The sequence below is a fragment of the Quercus lobata genome, chromosome 2 (genome assembly GCF_001633185.2).
Source record: "Quercus lobata isolate SW786 chromosome 2, ValleyOak3.0 Primary Assembly, whole genome shotgun sequence".
In the NCBI taxonomy this organism is placed as follows: domain Eukaryota; kingdom Viridiplantae; phylum Streptophyta; class Magnoliopsida; order Fagales; family Fagaceae; genus Quercus; species Quercus lobata.
This window is the reverse complement of record NC_044905.1, coordinates 75,107,278-75,125,465: the sequence shown is the minus strand read 5'-3', so window position 1 is coordinate 75,125,465 and position 18,188 is coordinate 75,107,278. Positions and strand designations below refer to the sequence as shown.

Here is an 18,188-nt window from a genome sequence, read left to right as displayed (position 1 = left end):
TAATCGAATCCAAATTGAACATCACTATATCCTATAACTCTTAATTTAATGAGGACCAAAAAAAAAAAAAAAAAAAAAAACCTAAACTCTCCTTAAACCTAAAATCGTTGTTTATATGTCAAAAGTACATCATAGGCAGACAGAATATGCCATGTAAACCAATACCTCTAGTATTGGCAGATATTAATGAAAACTCATTGTAATACACACATAAATTTTTTTTTTTAAAAAGAAAAAAAAAAAGGAAAAAATTTGCAATATGCAAAATCTCATGGGTCAGAAATGCAAATTTCCCATTATAGTTTTCATTATTTTTTTTTAATTTTTTTTTTTGGTACACCATCGTCTCTCTCTCTCTCTCTCTCCCCCAAATTCCAGCTTTGCTCTTTCTCTCTAAGTTTCTTCGTACCCCAAAACCAAACCCCCCCAAACAAGTCACTGTCACAAAAAAATAAACCTCTCTCTCTCTCTCTCTCTCTTCCTCGATTGTTTCGTTATTACGATCCTGCCCCCACCCTTCACTGCAGCTAATTTTTATATCTATTCCCGAAATGCCCTCGCTTTGCCGCCGCGTCACCGTCGTCGGTGTTGTCCAATTCAGTCTATTCATCAATTTTTAACAAGCGGAGAAAGCTGCTTCACACATTCACCTCTCTCTTCTTCCTTCCAGAAGATTCCGTAAGATTTCTACCCTCTCTTATTTCTATATATATATTTTTAAAATTATGATTAGTTTTTAATTTAAATTTTGTTGCTAAACCTAGATTATCATTGTTTATTCACTTTAATTTTGAATTATGTTTGTGTATGGAAAAACCAAAACTCGTTTTAGGTTCTTTAGAGGAGCTTAATTTGATAGCTTTTATGTTCAAATTTAGTGTTCTAGTAAGTGTTTTTTGTTTTGTTTTGGATTTTATAGATGCTTGTTTGTTTTTCGACGAGGTCAACTGGTCTTTTTTGGATATATGTAATGAATGAGAAATGCGGTTTTAGGTGGCTCCTGCGATCAGTATTGAGTTTTTTTTTAGTGTTTAAGAAGATGAGGTGTGGACTTTAAATGTCAATGATTAGAGGTGGATTTTGGTTTTTTTTTTTTTTTTTTTTTAATTTAATTTTGTAGGGTAGTTTTCGTGCTGTAAATTGATACGAGTGGCTAAATATCTTGCTGTATAATACAAAGGTATCCGTTAGAGAATTAATTCGGGTTGGCATTAAGTGACTTCTGATAATGTGTTTTGGAAAGTTCTTTGTTTCCAACCGTCAGCACTGGCAGTATGTGTTTAGCATTAGGGTTTTGAGTTGATGGCGTCAATCACTGTTTGAGGATTTTGGCGTATTTGCATGTGAAAGGTTGTTCCTGTTTTTTGGTTCAAAATCCAACACTATGAAAATTTTGGATTTTTTTTTTTAAAGATTAGGTTATGTTTAGAAAGTGGGTTTTTCTTTTCCTATTTATGTTTATGCAGTTATCTTTTATTCTGTTTATGTCAACGTGACAAATGGGGAACTTACTAGAGCAGAAAAAGCTTTCTATATATGCTTAATGTTAAGATTATCTTGGCATTGTTTCACACGTTAGAATTAATGTAAGCCAGGTCATGCAAGAGAAGTAATGAATATTAGAACTATGTTAGTGCTTGTTATATTGTGGAAATTTTGTGTCGTTAAGTGGTAGGGCTTTTGCATTTGTGTGTACGTTAGTATAGATACCATATAGATGGTTCTCTCTTTTGTTCTTTAGTTTTTCTGTCATGATCATTTGGTTCCACCACACACTGCAGCTTCAATGCTGTTAAGTGCATCTTGTTGGAGATTGTCATTGTGTAACTAAAAAATGGGGGAAAGGGTAAAAGGGTAAAAGGGAGTCAAGTCAATATCAAACCAACTCATTCTCAAGGTTACTCATATTCAGACTAGGGATTGGATTTAAGTGTCTATTCAGGCTCTGCTTCCTCATGGGTTCTAATATAAGGATAAGTCATAATTAGGTTTTATGTTTCAGAACTTTTGTCAAGCCTTTAGGAAGGTTCTTAACATGATAGTATTCTAAAGTGAAAAGTAATTCAGTTGGTTGATGGTTCATGGTGAGGCAGAAGATCATCTGATGCTTCACCTCAACATTGCTAGACAATGCCAATACCTTTTTTGGTGTTGTTTGTTGTTCATTGGGCAATGTCTTGAAGTGTAAGAGTTATGCAATTTAGTAATGAAATAGCTAGATTTATATAATTTTGATTGACTCGTTGTTGTATCCTAAGTACACAGCCTGTACTTGTGGTCCTATTCACATTCTATTTTTGTTTTCAATGAAGCATTACTACTAATAAAAAATAATAACAAAATTAGAGGTATCAAAAAGGGGATGACCCGCTTGAAAATTATAACTTATAAGTATGTTATCTAGTCGTCCAACACATTTTTCTATCTCTGTTCCCCATACCTGTAGGAGTGGCAAATAGAATGGAGAAACTTTAAAGAGATTTTCTTTGGGGTGGAATGGGTGAGGAATTTAAATATCAACATTGTTAAATGGAATACTATCTGTACATCTATTCAAGATGGAGGCTTGGAGGTTAAGATTTTTTGGTTTTTCAATCAAGCACTCCTTGGGAAAAGGTTGTGGCTATATGTGATGGAGGAGAATGCTTTTTGGAGGAAGATGATCGACACAAAGTATGGTATAAGTATGGTATCTCTCGGGGGATGGTGTTCCAATGTGGTTGGAAGGTCCTATGGAGTAAGTCTTTGGAAACATTAGAAGAGGTTAGAATAGCTTTTCGATATTTATTAGATTTGATGTGGGAAATGGTTCTAAGATTCTTTTTTTTGGAAAGATATATATGGAATAGTGTAACTATACTTAAGGAAGGTATCTTGAACTTTTCCTGATTGCCAGGAATTAAGAGGCCAGAGTGGTGGATTATTGGAACACAGAAATGGAATTCTATGTTGGAACCCATTATTTTCTCAAGAAATTCATTACTCGGAGCTAGAATCTATGGAGCACCTTGTGGATTATTTATAGGCTGTCAAAACTTGAGGGGGAGAGGAGGATAAAATGATATGGATCCTTTTGAACAATCATGGTTTTCAAGTAAAGAGCTACTATAAAGCACTGAGAAATGTAGGACACAAACAATTTCCACGGCAAAGTTTGTGGAAAGTTTGTGTACCACCAAGAATAGCTTTCTTCTTGTGGCTTGATGCTTTGGGAAAATTTTTGACAACAAATTATCTTAGGAAGGAGGAATGGTAGTTATTGATTGGTGTTTTATATGTGCAAGAACAGTGGGGACTGGGGAGACAATGACACTTCCTTTCCTCAGCTGTGATATTACTTTGGAGTTGTGGTCCTTAGTCTTTTGTATGGTTGGGTGATTTGGTAATGCCTACCACTACGAGGAATTTTATAATCATGGTGGAAAGGACACTTTGGCAAAAGAACAAATGGCGACAAATGGCAGGCTATTCTGTTATGTTTAGTGCGGTGTTTATGGAGAGAGAGTAATGCTTGTTGTTTCGAATGGAAGGAGTTACATCTGTTGAAGTGAAATTCTCATTTTGAAGGCTTTATATGGATAGACTTGGGCAAATATTTAATTCTATACTACAAACTTGCTAGAGTTATTGAATAACATGAATTTTGGACAATATTTTTTTCCTTCTTATTTCATTGGCTCTTCTTTTGTGTACTTCCCTATCAAGAGGATGTTTGAGGTGTTGAGCTTCTAAGGCACCAAGTCATGATCTCTCTCTCTCTCTCTCTCAGCCAAAAAAATGATGTCTCTTAGGTCACTCTTTAAGCTGATGTCCATGCTGGCATGTCATTCTCTTTCTTCAGCTCAGTTTTTTTAGATTTTAGAAGTTAGTTTTCATGTCATTCTCTTGTATACTTCTCATGTACATGGGTCGCAACACTTGGTGTTTCTATATATATATTTTGATGGGTAAGAAAAATTTGTATTAAAAAGAAGCTACTCCATCAAAGAGATGAAGTAAAGAAGGAAATATGTACAAGCAACAAAGGAAAACAAAACAACTTATGTACAAGAAAAAAGTGAATCTAAAAACAGCGGAATGGATTGATATATATATATATATATATATTTGGTCGGACCATTCCACTTCCTGTCCATGAGACACTCTGAAAACCCCATGAACTAATAGTGTGGTGGATGGAACTCTAGACGCTTGGCATTTACATAGTGTCCTTCAAGTCTATTGAGCGCACCACTTGAGTTTCCTCGAAGCGACAATATCTTATGTGTGTTTGTGTATATATTATTTTACTCATGTTGCTCCTTTACTTATCAAAAAGAAACTATTACTCTTAATTTTTTTTTTTTTTTTTTTTTTTGAGTGGGGGGGGGGGTTTGGGAGGGTGTTGGGGGGACAGGTTTATAAGAAGTTTCATTAAGCCATTAAGGAGAAATTCAAAGAATCCAATGGAGTATATTGGATGTATAGCACGTGGGCCGTTTAGATCATATTACAATGTAATAAATCAATGAAACCTTAAATTGTTGGAGGTCTACTCTCATTTAAAGATAGCTGGTAAATTAAGGATCTAACTAATTGAGACTTGAGTCTCTCAATAAATAAATCCTGACCTTCAAATGTCTTCTTTCTCTCTCTTCAAAAGCCCCACATTAAACAAGAAGGGAGAGCATTCTAAACTCTATTCTTGAAGATCTTGGGGTTTCGACGCCAACCTTATACTTATGTATTGCTTAGCTATCAATATATTGTCACCAAGAATCTTGTAATTCAACTAGCACCTCTTAGTGTTTCCAACATAGATGTCTAAGGTTCAAATCCCCTCCCTCCCTCCCCACTTTGTAACTATCGAATTATCAAAAATAAAATTATCAATGATTTTTTTTAATAGGTAATAAAACTTTATTGACAAGAGACTACTTCATGCAAAAAAGACATGAAATAGCCTAAAGATTTACAAAAAATATAAAAAGGTTATGTATAAAAAAAAACCAAAAAAAACCAAAAAGATAGAGATTCAATAAACATTGGAATGGAATCTCTATTCATGAGACCAAATGCACAACACCAATCAACATATTACCAACAAAATAAACTAGAAGTTGGTCCCTTGTTCTCTCCTTATCCTCAAACGCTCTCTTATTCTGCTCTCACCTAATAATCCACATCAAAGCTAGCAGAACCAAATTTTAAATATCCGACGAGTGTTTTCCCATCCAATTCTTCCAACCAAATAAAAGATCTCTCACCCTCTTTGGTAAAACCCAGGAAATACCAAAAGTTTTTAAAACAAGACACCACAAAGGATCAGCCTCTGTGCAGTGAATCAAAAGGTGATCCACCCCTTCCCCACTACACCAGCACATGCATCACCAGTCCACCGTACTATAATCTCTCCTCCTAGGGTTGTCACAAGTATATATTATCAATGATAAGAGCCATACACTTCCAATAAGGAAAAAATTCCCATCTACATTGACAATAGAGGGAAAAAGCTAATTATCACATGCTGCCTTTGACCAAGAAGTAAATCCAAATGATGAATTCCACATAACATGGTAAATGTGATGCTTGGTCACCCAAAAACTATTGGTCTGTTACCATGGCTTTTCTTTATAGAAGCTTCACTGCATGCACGTTGAAATATTTAAGCTGTAACAGCTAGCAGGAAACCAACCTGCTATATTTGCCACCTCACACAAGCCACATATTTTAAGCCAACGAGCTTTACTTCAATAACAATATGGGGAGGGAGGGGGGGGGGTGGTTGTTGGTTCAAAACCCATTTGATGTGGGACCTGTGGCTATAGCTAACTAATAAAAGAAGAAGAAACTAATCCTTACATTTGAAGTTTGTCAGTCTAATCATGTATCTGTCAACCAAAATTTCCAAATCTAAGTACAATAAAAGATATTCTGTAAATGTATGGACCGCAGCCTTGGGGAAATGCCTGACAATTGATAACTTAAGGAAAAGAAAGGTTTGCATTGTGGATTGGTGTTATATGTGCAAGTGTAATAGTGAAACTATTGACCATCTTTTCCTTCATTGCCCGGTTGCTTCGGAGTTGTGGGATATGGTTTTTGGGTTATTTGGAGTTTGCTGGGTTATGCCATTCTCTGTTGTTGGGCTTTTGGCTTGCTGGCAAGGTTGTTTTGGCCGCCATCGTAATGGAGATATTTGGATGGTTGTTCCTCACTGTTTGATGTGGTGTATTTGGAAGGAGAGAAATAATAGGTGTTTTGAAGACAAGGAGCGTTCCATGCCTGATCTCAAGCTTCTTTTCTTTAGAACCTTACTTGATTGGTTCTCTGTGTGGAGAAACCATCATTTTTCTTCTATTTTGGATTTTCTTGATTTTTGTAATGTTCGTTTTTGATTTGTTCTGCCCTGTATACCCCCGGTGTACTTGGGTGTCTTTCTCTTTTTGATATCAATGAATTTTTATTACTTATCAAAAAAAAAAATATTCTGTAAATTTAGACTGGCCTTCATGAGGAAAGATCATGCTGAAATTAGGTGTCTACAGACCTTGCTGTATGCTACTGCTGTTGATGACCTTATTGGGCTTTTAGATATGCTTAAGGGTTAAGAAACAGAAGAGAAGGAATAACTGTCATGTTTTCGTCAGTATTATTTCTTGTGTACAATAGAAAAATAGTAACAAAAAGGCCTCTAGTTGTGTATTTAAACTTAAATGTACAACTTAGGGGGCAAACCTGTGGATGGCAATGGCGTCTGCTTGTTTGGTGGATTATTTATGTTCACTCTTAGCAATTTATATATTTTCAATGTAGTGTTTGGACACCAGGAACATCATGTTATTTTTGTGTCATCATTAACTTTGATTTTTCTTTTCTCAGGAATGATTTAAATTTACATGATCTTTTGATATTGTTTTGTTATGGTTTGTACTTTATATTCTACTGGATGTAATGATTTTCTATTTTGATCCTTGTCATTATCTATGTCAATCCTTTTTAGTTTGCTCTAAATGATAATATATCCTATTACTATAACACAAGTAGATCACAACAAATAGGCTTATGATCACTTTAAATTTGTTTTTTTCCATAAGTTCAATTTGTTGTTGCCTAGCTTAATTTTTTTTCTCATGTTTTTAGGTTCTCCTTTAATTGCTTGAACTGTACCAGGTGATTGAAGTCATTTGATTGCTGCATTAGTGAGTTTGGAGTTTTGGATGCAATAAGGTATATTCTTGATATCTCAAGAGGATCAAATGGAGCTGAAAGTTTCATCTCCAAAACCACTGGGTCTTTCTCCTTCTGATTGTGTTAGTGATCCTGAGGAGAAGGAAGTCAGTGACGATGATGATGATGATCGTAACCATAAGCATCGTAGGCGGGAGACACGTTCTCAATCTTTAGAAAGAGATGCTCCAGAGCATGTAATAACGAGGCCATTTAGAAGACGCAACAAACCTTATGAAAATGGGCATGCTTTCAGGGATTTTGAATCTCAAGCAAGTGAGAAAGACTTGTATACAAAGTTTGAAAGAAGACGCCCTGGTCTAATGCCACTCGCTCGATCACCTTTGGATTTGAATCAAAGAAATCGGGCAAACCAAACATTTTCTGGAGACACTGGTCCTGGTAGAGGAAGAGGCAGGGATTCTGGATCTTGGAACCAACGTGATTCAAGGTTCAGCTCAGTTGATATTGCTTCTCAAATGGTTCAGCAGGGGTCCATTCCTCCTAGCCTATACAATGGAAGAGGTTTGCCAAATGTTTCAAATGCACAGAGTGCATCTTGGAGTGCATTTGGATTAATTCCAGGACTACCAACTGGTGGCTTGGATACAATCCATTCCATTGGGTTGCAAGGAACTCTCAGACCACCCATCAATTCTTCAATGAATATGGGCATTCCTCGCCAACGCTGTAGAGATTTTGAGGAGCGTGGATTTTGTCTAAGAGGGGACATGTGTCCCATGGAGCATGGTGTCAATCGGATTGTCATTGAAGATGTACAGGTATGTATGCCTGGTTCCTACCAGATATAAGGCATCAATGGCTAATTTGGCAATGCACAATGGTTTACATAATAGGGATTACACTCCATTTGGCATTTTATCATTATTAGAACTCAGGACCAAGCACTTACTGGGTCCAAAAATATTCTCTTTGTTAGACACAAATTAGCATAACATATAGGATTATAAATATTATAATTGTTTTTTTTTTTAAATTTTATTTTATTTTATAATTTTGAGTTATCCTCTGCAAGACCTGCTAATTGGTTGATTAAATGGATTTGAACTCTATTACACTGATATCAAGACCTGCTAAAGATGTATATTCAAAACGCTACCTCATGCAAAAAGAGCATAAGGCAGACCAAAGATTACAGAAAAAGAAACAAAAAGACAAAGAAAAAGCTAATTACAAAGGAGAGAACTAAGGAACAAAGGGAGGGAATCACTAGAGGTGAGTTCCCAAGCCCTAGACCAGTTAAAAAGAGAACCACTAAAAGAAGCAAGCAATTAGTCATCGGATTTTTCCATGTCCTTAAAAGTCCGCCAATTTCGCTCCCTCCAAACACACCACATTAAGCACAATAGAACTAAATTCCAAATGCTAGAGGAGTGCTTTCCAAACCAATTCCACTAACCAAAAAGAGTATCTGCAACCGATCTTGGCAAGACCCAAGAAATCTCAAAAGATCTAAAAACCAATCAGCTTTTTCACAATGAAGTAGCATATGGTCCACCGTCTCCCCATTACGACACATAATGCACCAATCAACAAAATCAAAGCCTCTACCTCGTAAATTGTCGCCTGTAAGAATCTTATCCCAAGCTGCGGTCCAATTAACCTTCCAAATACCTTTCCAAGGAAAGATGATGGGCAAGGGACCTCGTAACTTATTATAAAACGAGCGGATGTCAAAAGTACTGATTTTTATTTATTTATTTTTGCAATTTCTGTTTAAGTTTATATTGGGTTGTTATTTATCCCATATCTAATAAACTTGCCACAGATGACACACACACACACGTGCACACCCCTCTTTACTCTTTCTGTTTGCAGTAATCTCATTATTCCTTGGTATTTTGTTTGGATTCCTAACCTGTTGGAGAAGGCCCTAAATGGTGATGGCACTCCTGGTAGATCATTAAGTTATCTCTTCTATGGATCACTTTTGTTATTCGGAAAGCCATCAGATGAACTAAAGCAACAGAGGTCTTTCCAACTATGTGATTCCAACTTCCTGGCTATCTGCTGGATTATCCCAAGCCATAAGTGAAGTGGTTCAGAAGTGTCAATATTTTATGATTAGGATTATTTTATGTTTTTGAGTCATCTATTAGCCGTAGCTCAACTTTTTAGTGCATATATTGACTTGTGCATCAAATTGCTGTGCTGTTTTTTTTTTCTTCATGTTTATACTTTATATTTTAGGCTGATGTCCTTTATGTGTATATTTAAGTTGTCATAAGTAAGTAATTGTTGCAATTTGCAGAGTCTTTCACAGTTTAATCTTCCTGTTTCACTTCCAAATGTGCACCTATTGGGAGCACCTGCTGGAACTGGGCCTTTACCATCAGTTAGTGCTTCTTCAACTGCTTTGATGAACAGCAAAGGATTGCATGGAAAAAGTAGCAAGCCTGGAATGGCCGATGATGGTTTGGGCTTGAATGGTGCATTTCCTGGTTCTGGTTGTGTAAATGGAGCTGATCTGTATGATCCTGATCAACCCTTGTGGAATAACAATTGTCCTGAAACATCAAGTGCCCTGCTTTCACTACAATCACCTAAGATTCATGAAACTGACTCTACCTTGAATGATGATCCCTCTGATCGGCATCTTGGCAGGTTATGTGACAGTGCTGATAATGAGTGCCTTGTTAGAAGCACTGGAATTGGTGTTGGTTCACAAGGTAACAGTTTGTCTGTTTGGGGCAGAATCGGTAGTTCGAAAAATAGATTAGATGTGAAGGGAAAAATTGATTCTACGATGAGTTCCTCTGATTATCTTGAGAATGAAGCTAAGGAAGATAAAGGGGCCTTAGCGAGCGTTCAAGGCACTTCCCGTCAAGGGAAGCGGATCATTGCAGAGGATGTTGGCCTAAAAGCCATGGATTCATCTCCCAAGACACCGAGTGATAATATGCGTAACATTCGGAAACCTTCTCAAAAGGCACTGCGTACTCTATTTGTCAATGGCATTCCCCAGAGAAACAATAAAAGAGAGGCTCTTCTTTCTCATTTTCAAAAATTTGGAGAGGTAATTGATATTTATATTCCAGCAAATGGAGAACGAGCTTTTGTCCAGTTCTCTAAAAGGGAAGAGGCAGAAGCTGCTCTTAAGGCACCTGATGCTGTAATGGGTAACCGCTTTATTAAGCTGTGGTGGGCTAATCGAGATAGCATTCCAGATGATGGCATAAGCAGCGGCAGTAGTGTATCTGTAACACCACGTGGTGTGACTGCTGCTTCAGCTTCATATCATCCTTCCATTGTTAGTAAAGGAAAAGATATTAATCAACCTGCTGCTTCAAGGAGTAGTGTTCTCCAAGCTTCTGATGCTTCTGTATCTGTCTCTGATCACCCTAAGCCTGTCATCTCAGATGCTCCTAAAGCTCCACCTCCCATGCAAAAGAAGCTAGATTCTTTAGAGCAGTTGAAAGAAGAACTTCGCAAGAAACAGGAATTGCTAGACCAGAAGCGGAACGACTTCCGGCGCCAGTTACAAAAACTTGAGAAACATGTAAGATGAAATGTTCTACCTTCAAATTTTCATTTCTAGCTATAGATTTTATTGATGTTACATGTTCAATGTGGTACCCCAAACCTCTTGGCTTTCATGAGCCCATATATGGCAATATAAGTATTGTTATTTGGTTTCAGGTACTGTCCTGGCTCTAAAATGGAACATGCATATTACAAAAAAAAAAAAAAAAAAAAAAAAATTGGGAGAAAAGGGGGGGGGGTTGGAGGGGGAGTGTTACAGTAAACCTTTTGGCACTGTTACTGCTCAGTCTTCAAATTGTTTGCATGTGTTATAGCTTTTTGTGTTGATCTTAGAATAGTTGAGATTGAGATAGATATATATTAGATCACATTAATAAGTGTCTTTGTCTTCCTTTTACCTCCTACAATCAACATGAGGTTGTAAAATTATTATCTGTGTGCTCTTCTAAATGTCAATTCTTTCCATCAGATATTCTCAAATTTTGATCCCTTTTGCAGGCCACTAAGGGTGAGGTAGTTGCCGAACAAGTTGCTAAGAGACCTAAAGTGGAAATAGTGGCTGATATTTCTAAAGCTGCTACTCCAAGGTCCTCGTATGATCCTGGTTCTGCCGTGGTATCACCACATACTGAGATGGTGGGAGATAAGATTAAATCGGTGGATAATGTTTTGTCCCATAGTCCTAAAGCAAGTACACCCACATCACTGCAGGAATCTACGAACTTGAAGCAGCCAAATCGTCCATTAGCACCAGTAGGGGTTCCTTTTCTGATGAATAGATACAAATTGGACAACCGTCCTACTGGATTTAGAATTATTCCACCTTTACCAGCTGGACTTGCAAGTGTAAGTCTCTCTCTCTCTCTCTCTCCCTCTCCATGTGATAAATAAGATTTATTAAGTAAAGGCAAAAAGGGCTGTTACCAATTTTCAAGGGAATGGGTAGGTGGTATAATTAGTTTTCGTATAGAGGAAGGGGACTTTTTCTGGTGCAGTTTGAGTGCATTCTTGCATGTTGCTTTATGAATAAAGTTTTTGCTTATTAGCATATGCAATTCTATCAATGTTTTAAAAGGTTAAGGCATGAAACAAGGCCTTAGGACTGCCTCTTGAGATAACATATAAAGCTGCATATTCTATTATAGGCCAAACTATTCTTTTGGTCCTTCTACAATAGAGAAGTAATTTCAACTTTGTCCCTATATATTTAATTGTGTCAATTTTGTCCTTCAATTATTAATTGTGTCGCTTTCGTCCCCAAACTTCAAAATCAACTTAATTTTATTTACTAATGAAGTCAACTTCCAAAGATATAATTGACTTGATTTTGAAAGTTAAGTAATGAAATTTACTTGATTTGGAAAGTTGAAGAACAAAATTGACAAAATCAATAACTGAAGGATCTTGATTTTGAAAGTTGAAGGATGGAATTGATACGATTAAATGTATAGGGACAAAATTGAAACTGTGACAATGTACATGGACCAAAATTGTAGTTTGGCCTTCATTATATAGCAAAACAAATATACACTAGAACAGCTTTACGAAGAAGCATTAATCAAATGTGTGGCATTACCAAAAGGAAACTTGTGTGTATATGATTAGCAATTATTGATCCTTTTTTTTTGGGTATAACACATTTTGGACTAAGAATTGAAAAGAACTCATGACAAGTATAGTAGAGTGCCTGCAATTTTGACTCCTCAAGCATGTTATCTAATGCTTCTTACGATGCCTTTTCTCAAAAGTACTTAAGTGGCTATATATTGTTACTATTATTATTATGGAAAATCACACTTTTCCTCCTTAAACTTGCATCCCGAATACACTCACCTCACCTCCCAAAGTTATAACTTTGTTTCAATGTCCCCCTTGCTGTTTTTTTTGGTGTTAAGGCTGCGTTTGTTTCAGTGTAAAATATTTTCCGGGTGTAAAATAATTTCAGGTGAAAATATTTTCGGGAAAGGAAAATATTTTGAAGTGTTTGGTTGCATTTCAAAAAATGCTTTGGAAAATATTTTCTAGTGTTTGGTTGTGTTCCTGAAAATGCTCTAGGAGAACCCATTTTTATCATGTTTCTCACATTTTCTTAGCATCTAAACATATATTATTACAAAGAATCAAAATATATAAACAATCAAAGAAACAAAAATCAAAACAAAAAATCAGAAAAGCAACGAAGCATGAGAGAGGGACTTAAGTGACAGAGAGAGAGATCGGCGGCGGCCAGTGGGGGGTTTGAGAAATGGGTTTGCGGAATGGGTTCGTTGGAGTGGTGGGTTTGACGAATGGGTTCGTCGGAGTGGTGGGTTCGTCGGAGTGGGTTTGAGGAATGGGTTTTCTGGGTTTCTGGGTTTCGGGTTGAGTTTGAACAAGAAAAAATGGAGGGGACGACGAAGCCGGTGCTTTGGGCATTGCTCGACGAACGAGCTCGGTCTTGGGTGGGTCGAGAACGAGATCGGTTTTGGGTGGATCGGTCTTGGGTGGTGACGATCTAGATGACGGCGCCAATGAGCTTCCAGCGGCGACTATGGGTGCGATCTCGCCGGTGCTGGGTGCGACTGGCTGGTGCTTCTGGTGGATCGGTCTTGCTCTCTCTCTCTCTCTCTCTCTCTCTCTCTTTGCGCGTAGCTCGGTCCGGAAATGGTTTGAAGTGAAAATAGAAATGTAAAATAATTTCTGGGTCATAGGCTTCTTTTTACGGTCAAATGAAATGCAAATCCGGAAAATTCTATTTCCATGCGCAACCAAACACACGGTTTTATGGAAAATGATTTGCTGAAATGGTTTGAAGCCAAAACAAACGGACCCTAAGTCTAACAAAAAAGTGAAGCACATGTATTACATGTGAGATGTGGCCCCAATTAACTGGCTAGAGTCCACCACAAATATAAAAATGAATAAACTGTCCCTGGTTAGTAAACACAAAAATCACAAAAATTAAAAGAAGAAAATCCCATCTTTCTCTCACTCCCAGAAATGCTCTTGAGAAAATCTGCTCACAACCTCCTCGCGGAGCACCCATCCCTAATTGAATGACATTACATTTCACTTCAAGAAACCACAACTTCAACAGACACAACTCAGAGAGACACTGCTGCTTTCTTTCACAAATACTCTCTTCAAGCTATAAAATTCCACACTCCAAAAACAAACCTCACAGTCCCATACAAACCAAACCCACTTCCCTGAGTCATTCTTTTCAAGCTTCCTAAGAAACACAGGCCAAAAAAAAACCACCAGGGACCCATTTCCCGTGTTCTAACTTCCGCAAATCCAAACGGGTCTGATGGGTTTTCATGGCTGAATTTGACTCGGTTGGTCCAGTGTGGCTCGGAGTGGTTATGTTTGAAACTTGCTGAGTCAGTGAAGAAGGAAACTGGGTTTGATTTGGAAGATGCCAATGTGAAGGTAGATGAGTTTGTGGGGCGAGTTAAGGAAGAGATGAGCAAAGCTGGGGATGAGTTAGAACAGTTTAGGACTAAGTTTGTGCCCAAGTTTGTGAGTTGGAATCTGTGTGTGCTTTAGAAGGTGATTTTGTTCAATTCACTTTGAGACCCTTTTGTTTTAAAATTTAATTTTTGTTTGTTAGATAAAAAAATAGCAGGAAAAGGGTAGAAAAATGGATAAGTTTGAGTATGTTTCTTCTTAATTGTGGGAGTGTGTGGGCATTGGATATTGTTTTCATCTTTTAGCTGATTGGTTAGTGTACACATTAGTAGAGACAAGGATCGAATATATGATCTTGTGAAAATGGAAAAATATTAAGCATTGCATGTAATTGTACAGAGAACTAGTTTATTTAAGTTTAATTTTTGTTGGATTGAATTTGCCTAGAGCCTTGTAACTCAACTAGCACCTCCCCCATTGTAACTATCGAATTTTTATTAGATTGTATTTGATTGGTATCCTCTGTGGTTGCTAAAAAAATTGAGAATGAAAATTTGAAAGAAAGTGAAGTTGTTAATTCTGGTTCTCCATCTGGGACCCTTGTTTGGTCCTAAGGAAACTGAGGAAAAGAATAATCTCTGTTTGGTTCCTGTAATTGAGGGCAGTTTAGGAAATTTCATTTCTTAAGTGGATTGAGCTGGTATTGTGTGCCCATAGGTCACATGTTTTGCACGTGCTTAAATTTTCCGTCCAAATTAACACCAAAATAAACAGCAAGGGGGACATTAAAATGGAGTTATAAGTTTGGGGTCGATCATGTGTTTTAATAGTTCAAGGGGATAAGTGTAATCGGAGTGAAAGTTTAAGGTGGAAAAATATAATTTGCCCTTATTATTTTCAAAAACTATCTATGTTTGTGTTTAGTGCCATATATGAAATTTGCATAGTCAATCCCTTTCTTGGAAAAAGAGAAGGGCTTTGATAGGTTGAATATCACTTAAAAATTTAGTCACTCTATTCGGGTGTCCCATACATTGGACCTTGAATGAAGTGAAAAGTGGACTAGGGGTTGGTTAGGGAGTTTCCTATAAGCGATGCACTATATCAGTGCTCGGGTGTAGTGAAAATGGATGAGAGTTCCTGCACTTTGATGGAAAGGTGTGGATAAAGAAGTCAGTCCAAGAGATAGGATTCATGTAGGTACTTGGAATATAGTATTTATCATGGAAATGATAACAAGAGGTTTGAATGGTGTTATCTGTATTAAAGATAAAGATCAAAGTCTTAGTAAAATAAGAACAAATTTAAGAGAGAGAGAAGTCCCTTAGTGTATGGGTTTTGCAATGATATAGTATTAGAAGACTAAACAAAAAAACAAAGTGGATGAAACTAGCCGTGGAGTTAATGTCAAGTTAGAGATTTCGTGAGACACTTTAGAAGGTAAGGCTTTCAATTAAGTAGGTACGTGAAATATAAGTTTAGTAAAAGTAGAAACAAAGATGAAAGTCGCGAGACTTAAGAGATACCAAAGAACAAGAGCTTTCAATATCTCTATTCAATAATTCATATTCAATCATTCATAAAATTGAAGAGGATGTTAATCATAGGATAAGAGTAGGTGGATGAAGTGGAGAAGTGCACAGAAATATTGTGTGATCATGAATACTTATTAGGTGATGAGAAATTTTTTTACGAGATTGTTAAGAGGACCAGCTATGCTCTATGGTATTGAGTGTTGGGCTATTAAGAAGTAACGTATTCATAAAATGAGTTGAAATGAGAACATTAAAATGGATAAATGGAAATACAAAGAAAGATAAAATTTAAAATGAGAAAATTTGCCTAAAGATAGGGGTAACCTATCATTGAAAAGATAATGATGAGTCACTTCAGATGGTTTGGTCGCATTCAAAAGGGATCGATTAATGCACTAGTGAAAAGAGTGAGTTGATTCAAGTTGAGGGTACGTATAAACGTAGATTAAGACAAAAAATAACATTAATAGTATTAAAAAAAGACATTAATTAAGAAAGTAAAATGTGGTAGACTTTGACTAAGCTATTGATGATTCATAGCTAACCCTAAAATTTTGAGCTTGGTTGTTGAATTATTATTTTCAATCAATGATAGTAGCCTTATAGTGGGTAAACCTTCATTACCTCTAAGCTGAACCTAAAAGCGGAGAGGTTGGCTACAGAGGGCACGTACCCAAATTCCATTAAAAACAAGTACTGTCTTTTTGGATAATTTCACCATGTATTTATTATTTATTGTCCTTCATTTATCAAAAAATTTATTGTTCTTCTTCAAAATTTCCTTTACCATGTATTATGGGTCTGAAATATTACATTTACTATTAAAATAAAATACTTTGTAATAGTGTAACAGAGAGAATGCCTGCATAGAATAAAATGGAGGAAAATATTACATGCAGTTGACCCAAACTAACCAATCAAAGATCCAAAGCCGACCCAAAAAAATTGGGACTAGGACTTTGTTGTGTTGTATTTGCACATTCATTATTAAGTGTTTTAATATCAATTTTTCATTGTTTTATTTATTAATGTAGTCAATGAAAAATAAGCTGATGTCTTTATTTTGTCTTCTAGGTTGCTGTTTTGAAGGAACACTTTTCATCTTATGGTGATCTTTCTACTGTGGAGCTAGAAGATATGGATGTTAGTGAGTCAGAGGCATCAAAAATTTGCTCAGCTTGTATTACTTTCACCACACGTCGTTCAGCTGAGAGAGCATTTGTTAATGGTAAATGCTGGCAAGACCACAATTTGAAATTTATGTGGCTGACATCTAGTAATTCGAGGAGCGACTCCGGTGGCAGTGAAAATTCTCCGTCCACTCATAAGGGGCATTCAGAACCTGATATCCAGCCTGCAGAAACATATTCAGAACCTGATGTCCAGCCTGCAGAAACATTACCAAGTATTGTTTCCGAGGAAGTTACTGCATCAGAAAATGGAGATCCTGAAAGTCTGGAAATAAAAAGTGGTGTTGAGCGTATGGAATTGGGTGAAGATTCACAGCCTGGTGCAAGCCCAAAATCAGGTGAGGAAGAGTAAAGGTGATGTCTGTTGAGAATGGGTTAATCAGAATTGTACATCCTTGATCTCTAATTTTCAGGAATCTTGCTTTAGCAATTGCTGAAAATTGATTTTCCAATGTTTTCTATTTTATGCATGGGATATGTAAAAAGGGAATTTCCTGATTTTTGACTGCCACCTGAGATATTGGTTGGTATAGTTGAGAGGTGAATTATGTCTACTTTCAGCTTAGATTTGTCTAGGACCAAAGGATAAAAGTTTAAAAACTCTGTTGAGAATTAATCAGATGTTTACATAACAAAAATTTGGGATCTCATTCCCATTCTGTTATTAAATTGTACTTCAAATGATGTGGGCATTTTTATTTTATTAGTCTTTTTGTGATAACAACTGCGTTCTACCAAAAAGCAATGAGCTTAATTCAGCCTCTCTTAGAAAAAAAAAAAAGAAAAAAAAAAAAAAGGAAAAGAAAAAAGAAAAAAGAAAAAAAAAAAGGCAAAGAAAGAGAGAAAAAAAGAAAAGAATTTGAGGGCAAGGCTGTATATTAATCACCTCTCCCATACTCTTAGGATATACATATATATATATATATATATATATATATATATATTTTAACTATTGTTTTAAATTTAATCTATTAATTTTTTTTATGGGCTTTAAAAGGTGAAAAAAAGCTAAAACTACAAACTTTTACAAATTGTTAATGTGGTGAATGGTTATTAGTAAGTAAAAAGTGATACAAGTGTTCTAATCAATAAGAATTTGTTACCTTAATAATTTGTAAAAATGTTATAAAAAAGTTTGTGACTATAACATTATTCTTAAAAGAATTGATAATATTGTTAAGGGTGGGCAAAATGTAATTTTATTGAACAAAATTGTTAAAATTAGTACCTATTAATATACTAATATTTTTTTTTAAAAAACAATATAAGGGGGCCATTGCCCCGCCATGTCCATTTATAGCTTCGTCCATGGTTCAAGTTATATTTAATGTACTCTAAATAATGTTATACCACCTAATAA

The 18,188-nt window shown here is 36.2% G+C and overlaps 1 protein-coding gene across 2 annotated transcripts; it reads left to right on the top strand.

The window, feature by feature from the left end:
• The first annotated feature begins 335 nt into the window (after nt 1-335).
• On the top strand, nt 336-17,531 carry LOC115976605 (zinc finger CCCH domain-containing protein 41). 2 transcript variants are annotated; one of them, XM_031098004.1, is made up of 5 exons: nt 336-678; nt 7,153-7,991; nt 9,482-10,729; nt 11,212-11,559; nt 16,713-17,531. In XM_031098004.1, the coding sequence occupies exons 2-5, from the start codon at nt 7,239-7,241 to the stop codon at nt 17,178-17,180; spliced, it is 2,817 nt and encodes a 938-aa protein (XP_030953864.1). In that variant the 5' UTR covers nt 336-678; nt 7,153-7,238; the 3' UTR covers nt 17,181-17,531. The 2 variants fall into 2 exon arrangements, with proteins under 2 accessions (XP_030953864.1, XP_030953865.1); XM_031098005.1 differs by having other exon boundaries at nt 369-678; nt 7,123-7,991.
• Nucleotides 17,532-18,188: the final 657 nt, after the last annotated feature.